Below are 12,185 nucleotides of genomic sequence, written 5' to 3'. Positions count from 1 at the left end.
AGCATAAATCTTACAAACCAAAAAGTTATGTTGCTCAGTTGAGTTTTATTAAATTTTAAACATAAAAGTGTGGGTCAATTATTATACAACCCCTATGTTTAATATTTTGTGGAATAACCCTTGTTTGCAATTACAGCTAATAATCGTCTTTTATGAGACCTGATCAGGCCGGCACAGGTCTGTGGAGTTATCTTGGCCCACTCCTCCATGCAGATCTTCTCCAAGTTATCTCGGTTCTTTGGGTGTCTCATGTGGACTTTATTCTTGAGCTCCTTCCACAAGTTTTCAATTGGGTTAAGGTCAGGAGACTGACTAGGCCACTCCAACACCTTGACTTTTTCCCTCTTGAACCAGGCCTTGGTTTTCTTGGCTGTGTGCTTTGGGTCGTTGTCTTGTTGGAAGATGAAATTACGACCCATCTTAAGATCCTTGATGGAGGAGCGGAGGTTCTTGGCCAAAATCTCCAGGTAGGCCGTGCTATCCATCTTCCCATGGATGCGGACCAGATGGCCAGGCCCCTTGGCAGAGAAACAGCCCCACAGCATGATGCTGCCACCACCATGCTTGACTGTAGGGATGGTATTCTTGGGGTCGTATGCAGTGCCATCCAGTCTCCAAACGTCACGTGTGTGGTTGGCACCAAAGATCTCTATCTTGGTCTCATCAGACCATAGAACCTTGAACCAGTCTGTCTCAGAGTCCTCCAAGTGATCATGAGCAAACTGTAGACGAGCCTTGACATGACGCTTTGAAAGTAAAGGTACCTTACGGGCTCGTCTGGAACTGAGACCATTGCAGTGGAGTACGTTACTTATGGTATTGTCTGAAACCAATGTCCCCACTGCCATGAGATCTTCCCAGAGCTCCTTCCTTGTTGTCCTTGGGTTAGCCTTGACTCTTCGGACAAGCCTGGCCTCGGCACGGGAGGACACTTTCAAAGGCTGTCCTGGCCGTGGAAGGCTAACAGTAGTTCCATAAGCCTTCCACTTACGGATGATGCTCCCAACAGTGGAGACAGGTAGGCCCAACTCCTTAGAAAGGGTTTTGTACCCCTTGCCAGCCTTGTGACCCTCCACGATCTTGTCTCTGATGGCCTTGGAATGCTCCTTTGTCTTTCCCATGTTGACCATGTCTGAGTGCTGTTCACAAGTTTGGGGAGGGTCTTAAATAGTCAGAAAAGGCTGGCAAAAGAGATCTTTAATCCACACATGTGAAGCTCATTATTCTTGGTGCCTGATCTACTTCTTAATACTTTAGGGGGACCAAACAGAATTCTTGTGGTTTGAGGGGCTGAATAATAAATGACACTCGGAATTAACTTTTAACGTTTTAAAAAAAAAAAAAAAAAAATTGCTGCAGTGCATTTCCCACTTCCAGGCTGATCTACAGCACAAATGTCACAATGCCAAGTTACTTCCGCATGTGTCAACCAGCTAAATCTGCAGGGGGTTGAATACTACTTGTAGGCACTGTATATTCTTGTACATAGGAGCAATATTATAGTAGTTATATTCTTGTACATAGGAGCAGTATTATAGTAGTTATATTCTTGTACATAGGAGCAGTATTATAGTAGTTATATTCTTGTACATAGGGGGTAGTATTATAGCAGTTATATTCTTGTACATAGGAGCAGTATTATAGTAGTTATATTCTTGTACATAGGAGCAGTATTATAGTAGTTATAGTCTTGTACATAGGGGGCAGTATTATAGTAGTTATATTCTTGTACATAGGAGCAGTATTATAGTAGCTATGCTCCTGTACATAGGGGGCAGTATTATAGTAGTTATATTCTTATACATAGGAGCAGTATTATAGTAGTTATATTCTTGTATATAGGAGCAGTATTATAGTAGTTATATTCTTGTACATAGGGGCAGTATTATAGTAGTTATATTCTTATACATAGGAGCAGTATTATAGTAGTTATATTCTTATACATAGGAGCAGTATTATAGTAGTTATATTCTTGTACATAGGGGCAGTATTATAGTAGTTATATTCTTGTACATAGGGGGCAGTATTATAGTAGTTATATTCTTGTACATAGGAGCAGTATTATAGTAGTTATATTCTTGTACATAGGAGCAGTATTATAGTAGTTATATTCTTGTACATAGGAGCAGTATTATAGTAGTTATATTCTTGTATATATGAGCAGTATTATAGTAGTTATATTCTTGTACATAGGAGCAGTATTATAGTAGTTATATTCTTGTATATAGGGGGCAGTATTATAGTAGTTATGTTCTTGTACATAGGAGGCAGTATTATAGTAGTTATATTCTTGTACATAGGGAGCAGTATTATAGTAGTTATATTCTTGTACATAGGAGGCAGTATTATAGTAGTTATATTCTTGTACATAGGGGCAGTATTATAGTAGTTATATTCTTGTACATAGGGGGTAGTATTATAGTAGTTATGTTCTTGTACATAGGAGGCAGTATTATAGTAGTTATATTCTTGTACATAGGAGCAGTATTATAGTAGTTATATTCTTGTACATAGGAGCAGTATTATAGTAGTTATATTCTTGTACATAGGAGCAGTATTATAGTAGTTATATTCTTGTACATAGGGGCAGTATTATAGTAGTTATATTCTTGTACATAGGAGCAGTATTATAGTAGTTATATTCTTGTACATAGGGGGCAGTATTATAGTAGTTATATTCTTGTACATAGGGGGCAGTATTATAGTAGTTATATTCTTGTACATAGGAGCAGTATTATAGTAGTTATATTCTTGTACATAGGGGGCAGTATTATAGTAGTTATATTCTTGTACATAGGGGGCAGTATTATAGTAGTTATATTCTTGTACATAGGGGGCAGTATTATAGTAGTTATATTCTTGTATATAGGGGGCAGTATTATAGTAGTTATATTGTTGTACATGGGGCAGTATTATAGCAGTTATATTCTTGTACATAGGAGCAGTATTATAGTAGTTATAGTCTTGTACATAGGGGCAGTATTATAGTAGTTATATTCTTGTACATAGGGGACAGTATTATAGTAGTTATATTCTTGTACATAGGGAGCAGTATTATAGTAGTTATATTCTTGTACATAGGGGCAGTATTATAGTAGTTATATTCTTGTACATAGGGGCAGTATTATAGTAGTTATATTCTTGTACATCGGGGCAGTATTAGAGTAGTTATATTCTTGTACATAGGGGGCAGTATTATAGTAGTTATATTCTTATACATAGGAGCAGTATTATAGTAGTTATATTCTTTTACATAGGGGCAGTATTCTAGTAGTTATATTCTTGTACATAGGAGCAGTATTATAGTAGTTATATTCCTGTACATAGGGAGCAGTATTATAGGGGTTATATTCTTGTACATAGGGGGCAGTATTCTAGTAGTTATATTCTTGTACATAGGAGCAGTATTATAGTAGTTATATTCCTGTACATAGGGAGCAGTATTATAGGGGTTATATTCTTGTACATAGGGGGCAGTATTCTAGTAGTTATATTCTTGTACATAGGGGCAGTATTATAGTAGTTATATTCTTGTACATAGGGGGCAGTATTATAGTAGTTATATTCTTGTACATAGGGGGCAGTATTATAGTAGTTATATTCTTGTACATAGGGGGCAGTATTATAGTAGTTATATTCTTGTATATAGGGGGCAGTATTATAGTAGTTATATTGTTGTACATGGGGCAGTATTATAGCAGTTATATTCTTGTACATAGGGGCAGTATTATAGTAGTTATATTCTTGTACATAGGGAGCAGTATTATAGTAGTTATATTCTTGTACATAGGGGCAGTATTATAGTAGTTATATTCTTGTACATAGGGGCAGTATTATAGTAGTTATATTCTTGTACATCGGGGCAGTATTAGAGTAGTTATATTCTTGTACATAGGGGGCAGTATTATAGTAGTTATATTTTTATACATAGGAGCAGTATTATAGTAGTTATATTCTTTTACATAGGGAGCAGTATTATAGTAGTTATATTCCTGTACATAGGGGCAGTATTCTAGTAGTTATATTCTTGTACATAGGAGCAGTATTATAGTAGTTATATTCCTGTACATAGGGGCAGTATTATAGTAGTTATATTCTTGTACATAGGAGCAGTATTATAGTAGTTATATTCTTGTACATAGGAGCAGTATTCTAGTAGTTATAGTCTTGTACATAGGGGCAGTATTATAGTAGTTATATTCTTGTATATATGAGCAGTATTATAGTAGTTATATTCTTGTACATAGGGGGCAGTATTATAGTAGTTATATTCTTGTATATAGGAGCAGTATTATAGTAGTTATATTCTTGTACATAGGGGGCAGTATTATAGTAGTTATATTCTTGTATATATGAGCAGTATTATAGTAGTTATATTCTTGTATATATGAGCAGTATTATAGTAGTTATATTCTTGTACATAGGGGGCAGTATTATAGTAGTTATATTCTTGTACATAGGAGCAGTATTATAGTAGTTATATTCTTGTACATAGGAGCGGTATTATAGTAGTTATATTCTTGTATATATGAGCAGTATTATAGTAGTTATATTCTTGTATATATGAGCAGTATTATAGTAGTTATATTCTTGTACATAGGGGCAGTATTATAGTAGTTATATTCTTGTACATAGGAGCAGTATTATAGTAGTTATATTCTTGTATATATGAGCAGTATTATAGTAGTTATATTCTTGTACATAGGGGGCAGTATTATAGTAGTTATATTCTTGCATATAGGAGCAGTATTATAGTAGTTATATTCTTGTACATAGGGGGCAGTATTATAGTATTTATATTCTTGTATATATGAGCAGTATTATAGTAGTTATATTCTTGTATATATGAGCAGTATTATAGTAGTTATATTCTTGTACATAGGAGCAGTATTATAGTAGTTATATTCTTGTGCATAGGGGGCAGTATTATAGTAGTTATAGTCTTGTACATAGGGGGCAGTATTATAGTAGTTTTATACTTGAACATAGGGGGCAGTATTATAGTAGTTGTATACTTGTATATAGGGAGCAGTATTATACTAGTTATATTCTTGTACATAGGAGCAGTATTATAGTAGTTATATTCTTGTACATAGGGGGCAGTATTATAGCAGTTATATTCTTGTACATAGGAGCAGTATTATAGTAGTTATATTCTTGTACATAGGGGGCAGTATTATAGTAGTTATATTCTTGTATATATGAGCAGTATTATAGTAGTTATATTCTTGTATATATGAGCAGTATTATAGTAGTTATATTCTTGTACATAGGGGGCAGTATTATAGTAGTTATATTCTTGTACATAGGAGCAGTATTATAGTAGTTATATTCTTGTACATAGGAGCAGTATTATAGTAGTTATATTCTTGTACATAGGAGCGGTATTATAGTAGTTATATTCTTGTATATATGAGCAGTATTATAGTAGTTATATTCTTGTATATATGAGCAGTATTATAGTAGTTATATTCTTGTACATAGGGGCAGTATTATAGTAGTTATATTCTTGTACATAGGAGCAGTATTATAGTAGTTATATTCTTGTACATAGGGGCAGTATTATAGTAGTTATATTCTTGTACATAGGAGCAGTATTATAGTAGTTATATTCTTGTACATAGGAGGCAGTATTATAGTAGTTATATTCTTGTACATAGGGGCAGTATTATAGTAGTTATATTCTTGAACATAGGAGCAGTATTATAGTAGTTATATTCTTATACATAGGGGCAGTATTATAGTAGTTATATTCTTGTACATAGGGGCAGTATTATAGTAGTTATATTCTTGTACATAGGAGGCAGTATTATAGTAGTTATATTCTTGTACATAGGGGCAGTATTATAGTAGTTATATTCTTGTACATAGGAGCAGTATTATAGTAGTTATATTCTTGAACATAGGAGCAGTATTATAGTAGTTATATTCTTATACATAGGGGCAGTATTATAGTAGTTATATTCTTGTACATAGGAGCAGTATTATAGTAGTTATATTCTTGTACATAGGAGCAGTATTATAGTAGTTATATTCTTGTACATAGGGAGCAGTATTATAGTAGTTATATTCTTGTACATAGGAGCAGTATTATAGCAGTTATATTCTTATACATAGGAGCAGTATTATAGTAGTTATATTCTTGTACATAGGAGCAGTATTATAGTAGTTATATTCTTGTACATAGGGGCAGTATTATAGTAGTTATATTCTTGTACATAGGAGCAGTATTATAGTAGTTATATTCTTGAACATAGGAGCAGTATTATAGTAGTTATATTCTTATACATAGGGGCAGTATTATAGTAGTTATATTCTTGTACATAGGGGCAGTATTATAGTAGTTATATTCTTGTACATAGGGGCAGTATTATAGTAGTTATATTCTTGTACATAGGGGCAGTATTATAGTAGTTATATTCTTGTACATCGGGGCAGTATTAGAGTAGTTATATTCTTGTACATAGGGGGCAGTATTATAGTAGTTATATTTTTATACATAGGAGCAGTATTATAGTAGTTATATTCTTTTACATAGGGAGCAGTATTATAGTAGTTATATTCCTGTACATAGGGGCAGTATTCTAGTAGTTATATTCTTGTACATAGGAGCAGTATTATAGTAGTTATATTCCTGTACATAGGGGCAGTATTATAGTAGTTATATTCTTGTACATAGGAGCAGTATTATAGTAGTTATATTCTTGTACATAGGAGCAGTATTCTAGTAGTTATAGTCTTGTACATAGGGGCAGTATTATAGTAGTTATATTCTTGTATATATGAGCAGTATTATAGTAGTTATATTCTTGTACATAGGGGGCAGTATTATAGTAGTTATATTCTTGTATATAGGAGCAGTATTATAGTAGTTATATTCTTGTACATAGGGGGCAGTATTATAGTAGTTATATTCTTGTATATAGGAGCAGTATTATAGTAGTTATATTCTTGTATATATGAGCAGTATTATAGTAGTTATATTCTTGTACATAGGGGGCAGTATTATAGTAGTTATATTCTTGTACATAGGAGCAGTATTATAGTAGTTATATTCTTGTACATAGGAGCGGTATTATAGTAGTTATATTCTTGTATATATGAGCAGTATTATAGTAGTTATATTCTTGTATATATGAGCAGTATTATAGTAGTTATATTCTTGTACATAGGAGCAGTATTATAGTAGTTATATTCTTGTATATATGAGCAGTATTATAGTAGTTATATTCTTGTACATAGGGGGCAGTATTATAGTAGTTATATTCTTGTATATATGAGCAGTATTATAGTAGTTATATTCTTTTACATAGGGAGCAGTATTATAGTAGTTATATTCTTTTACATAGGGAGCAGTATTATAGTAGTTATATTCCTGTACATAGGGGCAGTATTCTAGTAGTTATATTCTTGTACATAGGAGCAGTATTATAGTAGTTATATTCCTGTACATAGGGGCAGTATTATAGTAGTTATATTCTTGTACATAGGGGGCAGTATTATAGTATTTATATTCTTGTATATATGAGCAGTATTATAGTAGTTATATTCTTGTATATATGAGCAGTATTATAGTAGTTATATTCTTGTACATAGGAGCAGTATTATAGTAGTTATATTCTTGTGCATAGGGGGCAGTATTATAGTAGTTATAGTCTTGTACATAGGGGGCAGTATTATAGTAGTTTTATACTTGTACATAGGGGGCAGTATTATAGTAGTTATATACTTGTATATAGGGAGCAGTATTATACTAGTTATATTCTTGTACATAGGAGCAGTATTATAGTAGTTATATTCTTGTACATAGGGGGCAGTATTATAGCAGTTATATTCTTGTACATAGGAGCAGTATTATAGTAGTTATATTCTTGTACATAGGGGCAGTATTATAGTAGTTATATTCTTGACAATAGGGGCAGTATTATAGTAGTTATAGTCTTGTACATAGGGGGCAGTATTATAGTAGTTTTATACTTGTACATAGGGGCAGTATTATAGTAGTTATATTCTTGTACATAGGAGCAGTATTATAGTAGTTATATTCTTGTACATAGGGGCAGTATTATGGTAGTTATATTCTTGTACATAGGAGCAGTATTATAGTAGTTTTATACTTGTACATAGGGGCAGTATTATAGTAGTTATATTCTTGTACATAGGGGCAGTATTATAGTAGTTATATTCTTGTACATAGGAGCAGTATTATAGTAGTTATATTCTTGTACATAGGGGGCAGTATTATAGTAGTTATATTCTTGTATATAGTGGCAGTATTATAGTAGTTATATTCTTGTACATAGGGGCAGTATTATAGTAGTTATATTCTTGTATATAGTGGCAGTATTATAGTAGTTATATTCTTGTACATAGGGGCAGTATTATAGTAGTTATATTCTTGTACATAGGAACAGTATTATAGTAGTTATATATTTGTACATAGGAGCTGTATTATAGTAGTTATATTCTTGTACATAGGAGCAGTATTATAGTAGTTATATTCTTGTATATAGTGGCAGTATTATAGTAGTTATATTCTTGTACATAGGGGCAGTATTATAGTAGTTATATTCTTGTACATAGGAACAGTATTATAGTAGTTATATATTTGTACATAGGAGCTGTATTATAGTAGTTATATTCTTGTACATAGGGGGCAGTATTATAGTAGTTATATTCTTGTATATAGTGGCAGTATTATAGTAGTTATATTCTTGTACATAGGGGCAGTATTATAGTAGTTATATTCTTGTACATAGGAACAGTATTATAGTAGTTATATATTTGTACATAGGAGCTGTATTATAGTAGTTATATTCTTGTACATAGGGGCAGTATTATAGTAGTTATATTCTTATACATAGGGAGCAGTATTATAGTAGTTATATTCTTGTACATAGGGGCAGTATTATAGTAGTTATATTCTTGTACATAGGGGGCAGTATTATAGTAGTTATATTCTTGTACATAGGAGCAGTATTATAGTAGTTATATTCTTGTACATAGGGGCAGTATTATAGTAGTTATATTCTTGTACATAGGGGGCAGTATTATAGTAGTTATATTCTTGTACATAGAGGCAGTATTATAGTAGTTATATTCTTGTACATAGAGGCAGTATTATAGTAGTTATATTCTTGTACATAGGGGGCAGTATTATAGTAGTTATATTCTTGTACATAGGAGCAGTATTATAGTAGTTATATTCTTGTACATAGGAGCAGTATTATAGCAGTTATATTCTTATACATAGGGGCAGTATTATAGTAGTTATATTCTTGTACATAGGGGCAGTATTATAGTAGTTATATTCTTGTACATAGGGGCAGTATTATAGTAGTTATATTCTTGTACATAGGGGCAGTATTATAGTAGTTATATTCTTGTACATAGGAGCAGTATTATAGTAGTTATATTCTTGAACATAGGAGCAGTATTATAGTAGTTATATTCTTATACATAGGGGCAGTATTATAGTAGTTATATTCTTGTACATAGGAGCAGTATTATAGTAGTTATATTCTTGTACATAGGGGCAGTATTATAGTAGTTATATTCTTGTACATAGGAGCAGTATTATAGTAGTTATATTCTTGAACATAGGAGCAGTATTATAGTAGTTATATTCTTATACATAGGGGCAGTATTATAGTAGTTATATTCTTGTACATAGGGGCAGTATTATAGTAGTTATATTCTTGTACATAGGGGCAGTATTATAGTAGTTATATTCTTGTACATAGGGGCAGTATTATAGTAGTTATATTCTTGTACATAGGGGCAGTATTATAGTAGTTATATTCTTGTATATAGGGGGCAGTATTATAGTAGTTATATTCCTGTACATAGGAGCAGTATTATAGTAGTTATATTCTTGTACATAGGAGCAGTATTATAGTAGTTATATTCTTGTACATAGCGGCAGTATTATAGTAGTTATATTCTTGTACATAGGGGGCAGTATTATAGTAGTTTTATACTTGTACATTGGGGGCAGTATTATAGTAGATATATTCTTGTACATAGGGGCAGTATTATAGTAGATATATTCTTGTACATAGGGGCAGTATTATAGTAGTTATATTCTTGTACATAGGAAGCAGTATTATAGTAGTTATATTCTTGTACATAGGGAGCAGTATTATAGTAGTTATATTCTTGTACATAAGGGCAGTATTATAGTAGTTATATTCTTGTACATAGGAGCAGTATTATAGTAGTTATATTCTTGTACATAGGAGCAGTATTATAGTAGTTATATTCTTGTACATAGGGGCAGTATTATAGTAGTTATATTCTTGTACATAGGAGCAGTATTATAGTAGTTATATTCTTGTACATAGGGGGCAGTATTCTAGTAGTTATATTCTTGTACATAGGGGGCAGTATTATAGTAGTTTTATACTTGTACATTGGGGGCAGTAGTTGTTTTCTAGGGGAAGTAACGGATCATAGGAGAAAGTTTCTTGTAGGGTAAATGAACTCTGTGCTTCCTCCTTTGTGATATTTTGTTTCTTCCAATTGCTGTAAGTCGCTGACGTTTTGCTCCTGTCCTGGTTTGACTTGTACATGTCTGTGTCTCTTTGCTCGGGGCCATTGTATAACACGTGTCTTACTTTTTGGCAGGATGGATGGAAGGCATTCGACTTTCGGATGGAGAGAGGGGCTGGGCGCCAGCGACTCATGTGGAGGAAATCACCAGTAAGAACGCTCGGCTGCGCAACCTGCGGGAGAACAAGAGGATCAAACACGCCACTAGTAAACTAGAGATGAAGCCCCCGTAGACCCAGAGACCACTCAGTGACATGTACCATGGGGGTCGTGGTCCGCACATAGAACATTTCAATGTCCTGTACATTTCAGCAGTCTTCCTGTAGTTCACCTTTTCCCTGTTGTTCGCTCACGTGGCCCCTCATTTGTGGGGGGGGGGACCCTCATATCTTTTGGGATATAGAGATGGCCTTTGAACCTGTCACACAGGACTGCTGAGATTCACTTCTCCTAATCCAAGGAAGGACGAGTGACCGGATCCTCCCCGGAGCCGCGGCGTTACAGGAGGAACTACCCGACCAATCCTTTCCAGAACGGACCTGGGCGCCGTCGGACCAGGAGATCTGCAGCACGATAGTGACACACGTGACAAGAGTTTGCCGGTAATAAGATATTCCGGCCATTGTGGGTGTGCAGAACATCTCGAGAGACACCGTAAATGTCTAATCCTGTTATTGGGTGGTCACAAGGCTACTGATTGCACCACAGGACGTGGCACCACCGCAAGACGTGGCACCACCGCAAGACGTGGCACCTCCACCGCGTTCTGTACATAGATTTACATTGTCATGTAATTAAATCTTTTCAGATTAGCGTCTCTGTTATTTCTCAGACTTTGGCGGCGAGGCGAGAACACAACTACTTCCGGTTATTCCTATACAGATCTGCACAGTCCACGGCATTAACCGGAACCCTGCCGGAGGGTGTGGCGTTACATGCACCAGATAAATGGGGATATTTGTACAAATCGGCGCTTCATCCAAAGTCCATTGTAGTAAAATTCATCAATGTTAAGAAGTTCAGACTCTTCCTGAAGACCTGCTGCCCACAAAGTGAACGTTGAGGCTTCCTCCATTCCTTAATATTGAGACCAGGAAGGAAGAGTCGCGGAAAGATGGAAATCACCGGACGGAGACGTTACTGATCTGCAAATGATGGAAAAAGGAAACTTCACTTCTGTATTAATTCAGGATCACATATGCACCACGTGCAGAAATCCCGGCACCCCCGGCCTCGGCTGCTGTCACTGAGGTCATTAATGGTCGTCTGAGGAAGGTTCTGCCGCTGATTGTACAAATCATCAAGATCCGCTGCCAGCAGCTCCTGTGTAATCACCGACCAATGACGTCCCCGATGTGCTCAATGGAGACAACTCCGGAGACGCTGCAGCTCCTGTGTGATCACCGACCAGTGACGTCCCCGATGTGCTCGATGGAGACAAGTCCAGAGACGCTGCCGGCAGCTACTGTATAATCACCGGACAGGGACGGCGTACAGATTCATTAGGGTCTTGGTGCCCTTTCTTCATACAGGGTTCCCTGACATCTTTTCGCCTGTTGGAGCTTGTTTTATTATTTGATTTTTGCTCATGTCTTTGAGGTTTTAATACATACTGATCCTGAGTTACCTCCTGT

General features: G+C 34.9%; 1 protein-coding gene across 2 annotated transcripts in view; it reads left to right on the top strand.

The window, feature by feature from the left end:
* The window catches only part of ARHGEF19 (Rho guanine nucleotide exchange factor 19), a 112,064-nt gene extending 100,701 nt beyond the window's left edge, over window positions 1-11,363 (top strand). For both annotated transcript variants that reach the window (XM_073656133.1, XM_073656132.1), the window contains exon 16: window positions 10,627-11,363. In XM_073656133.1, coding sequence (XP_073512234.1) covers window positions 10,627-10,784 — 158 coding nt within the window. In that variant the 3' untranslated portion in view covers window positions 10,785-11,363. The remainder of the gene's footprint in view (window positions 1-10,626) is intronic.
* The last annotated feature ends 822 nt before the right edge of the window (window positions 11,364-12,185 follow it).

Source organism: Phyllobates terribilis, unplaced genomic scaffold (assembly GCF_046119375.1).
Source record: "Phyllobates terribilis strain yellow unplaced genomic scaffold, ASM4611937v1 Scaffold_12__6_contigs__length_324123572, whole genome shotgun sequence".
Classification (NCBI taxonomy): Eukaryota; Metazoa; Chordata; class Amphibia; order Anura; family Dendrobatidae; genus Phyllobates; species Phyllobates terribilis.
Note: the sequence above shows the minus strand (reverse complement) of the source record. Positions and strands in the feature narration are given on the sequence as shown.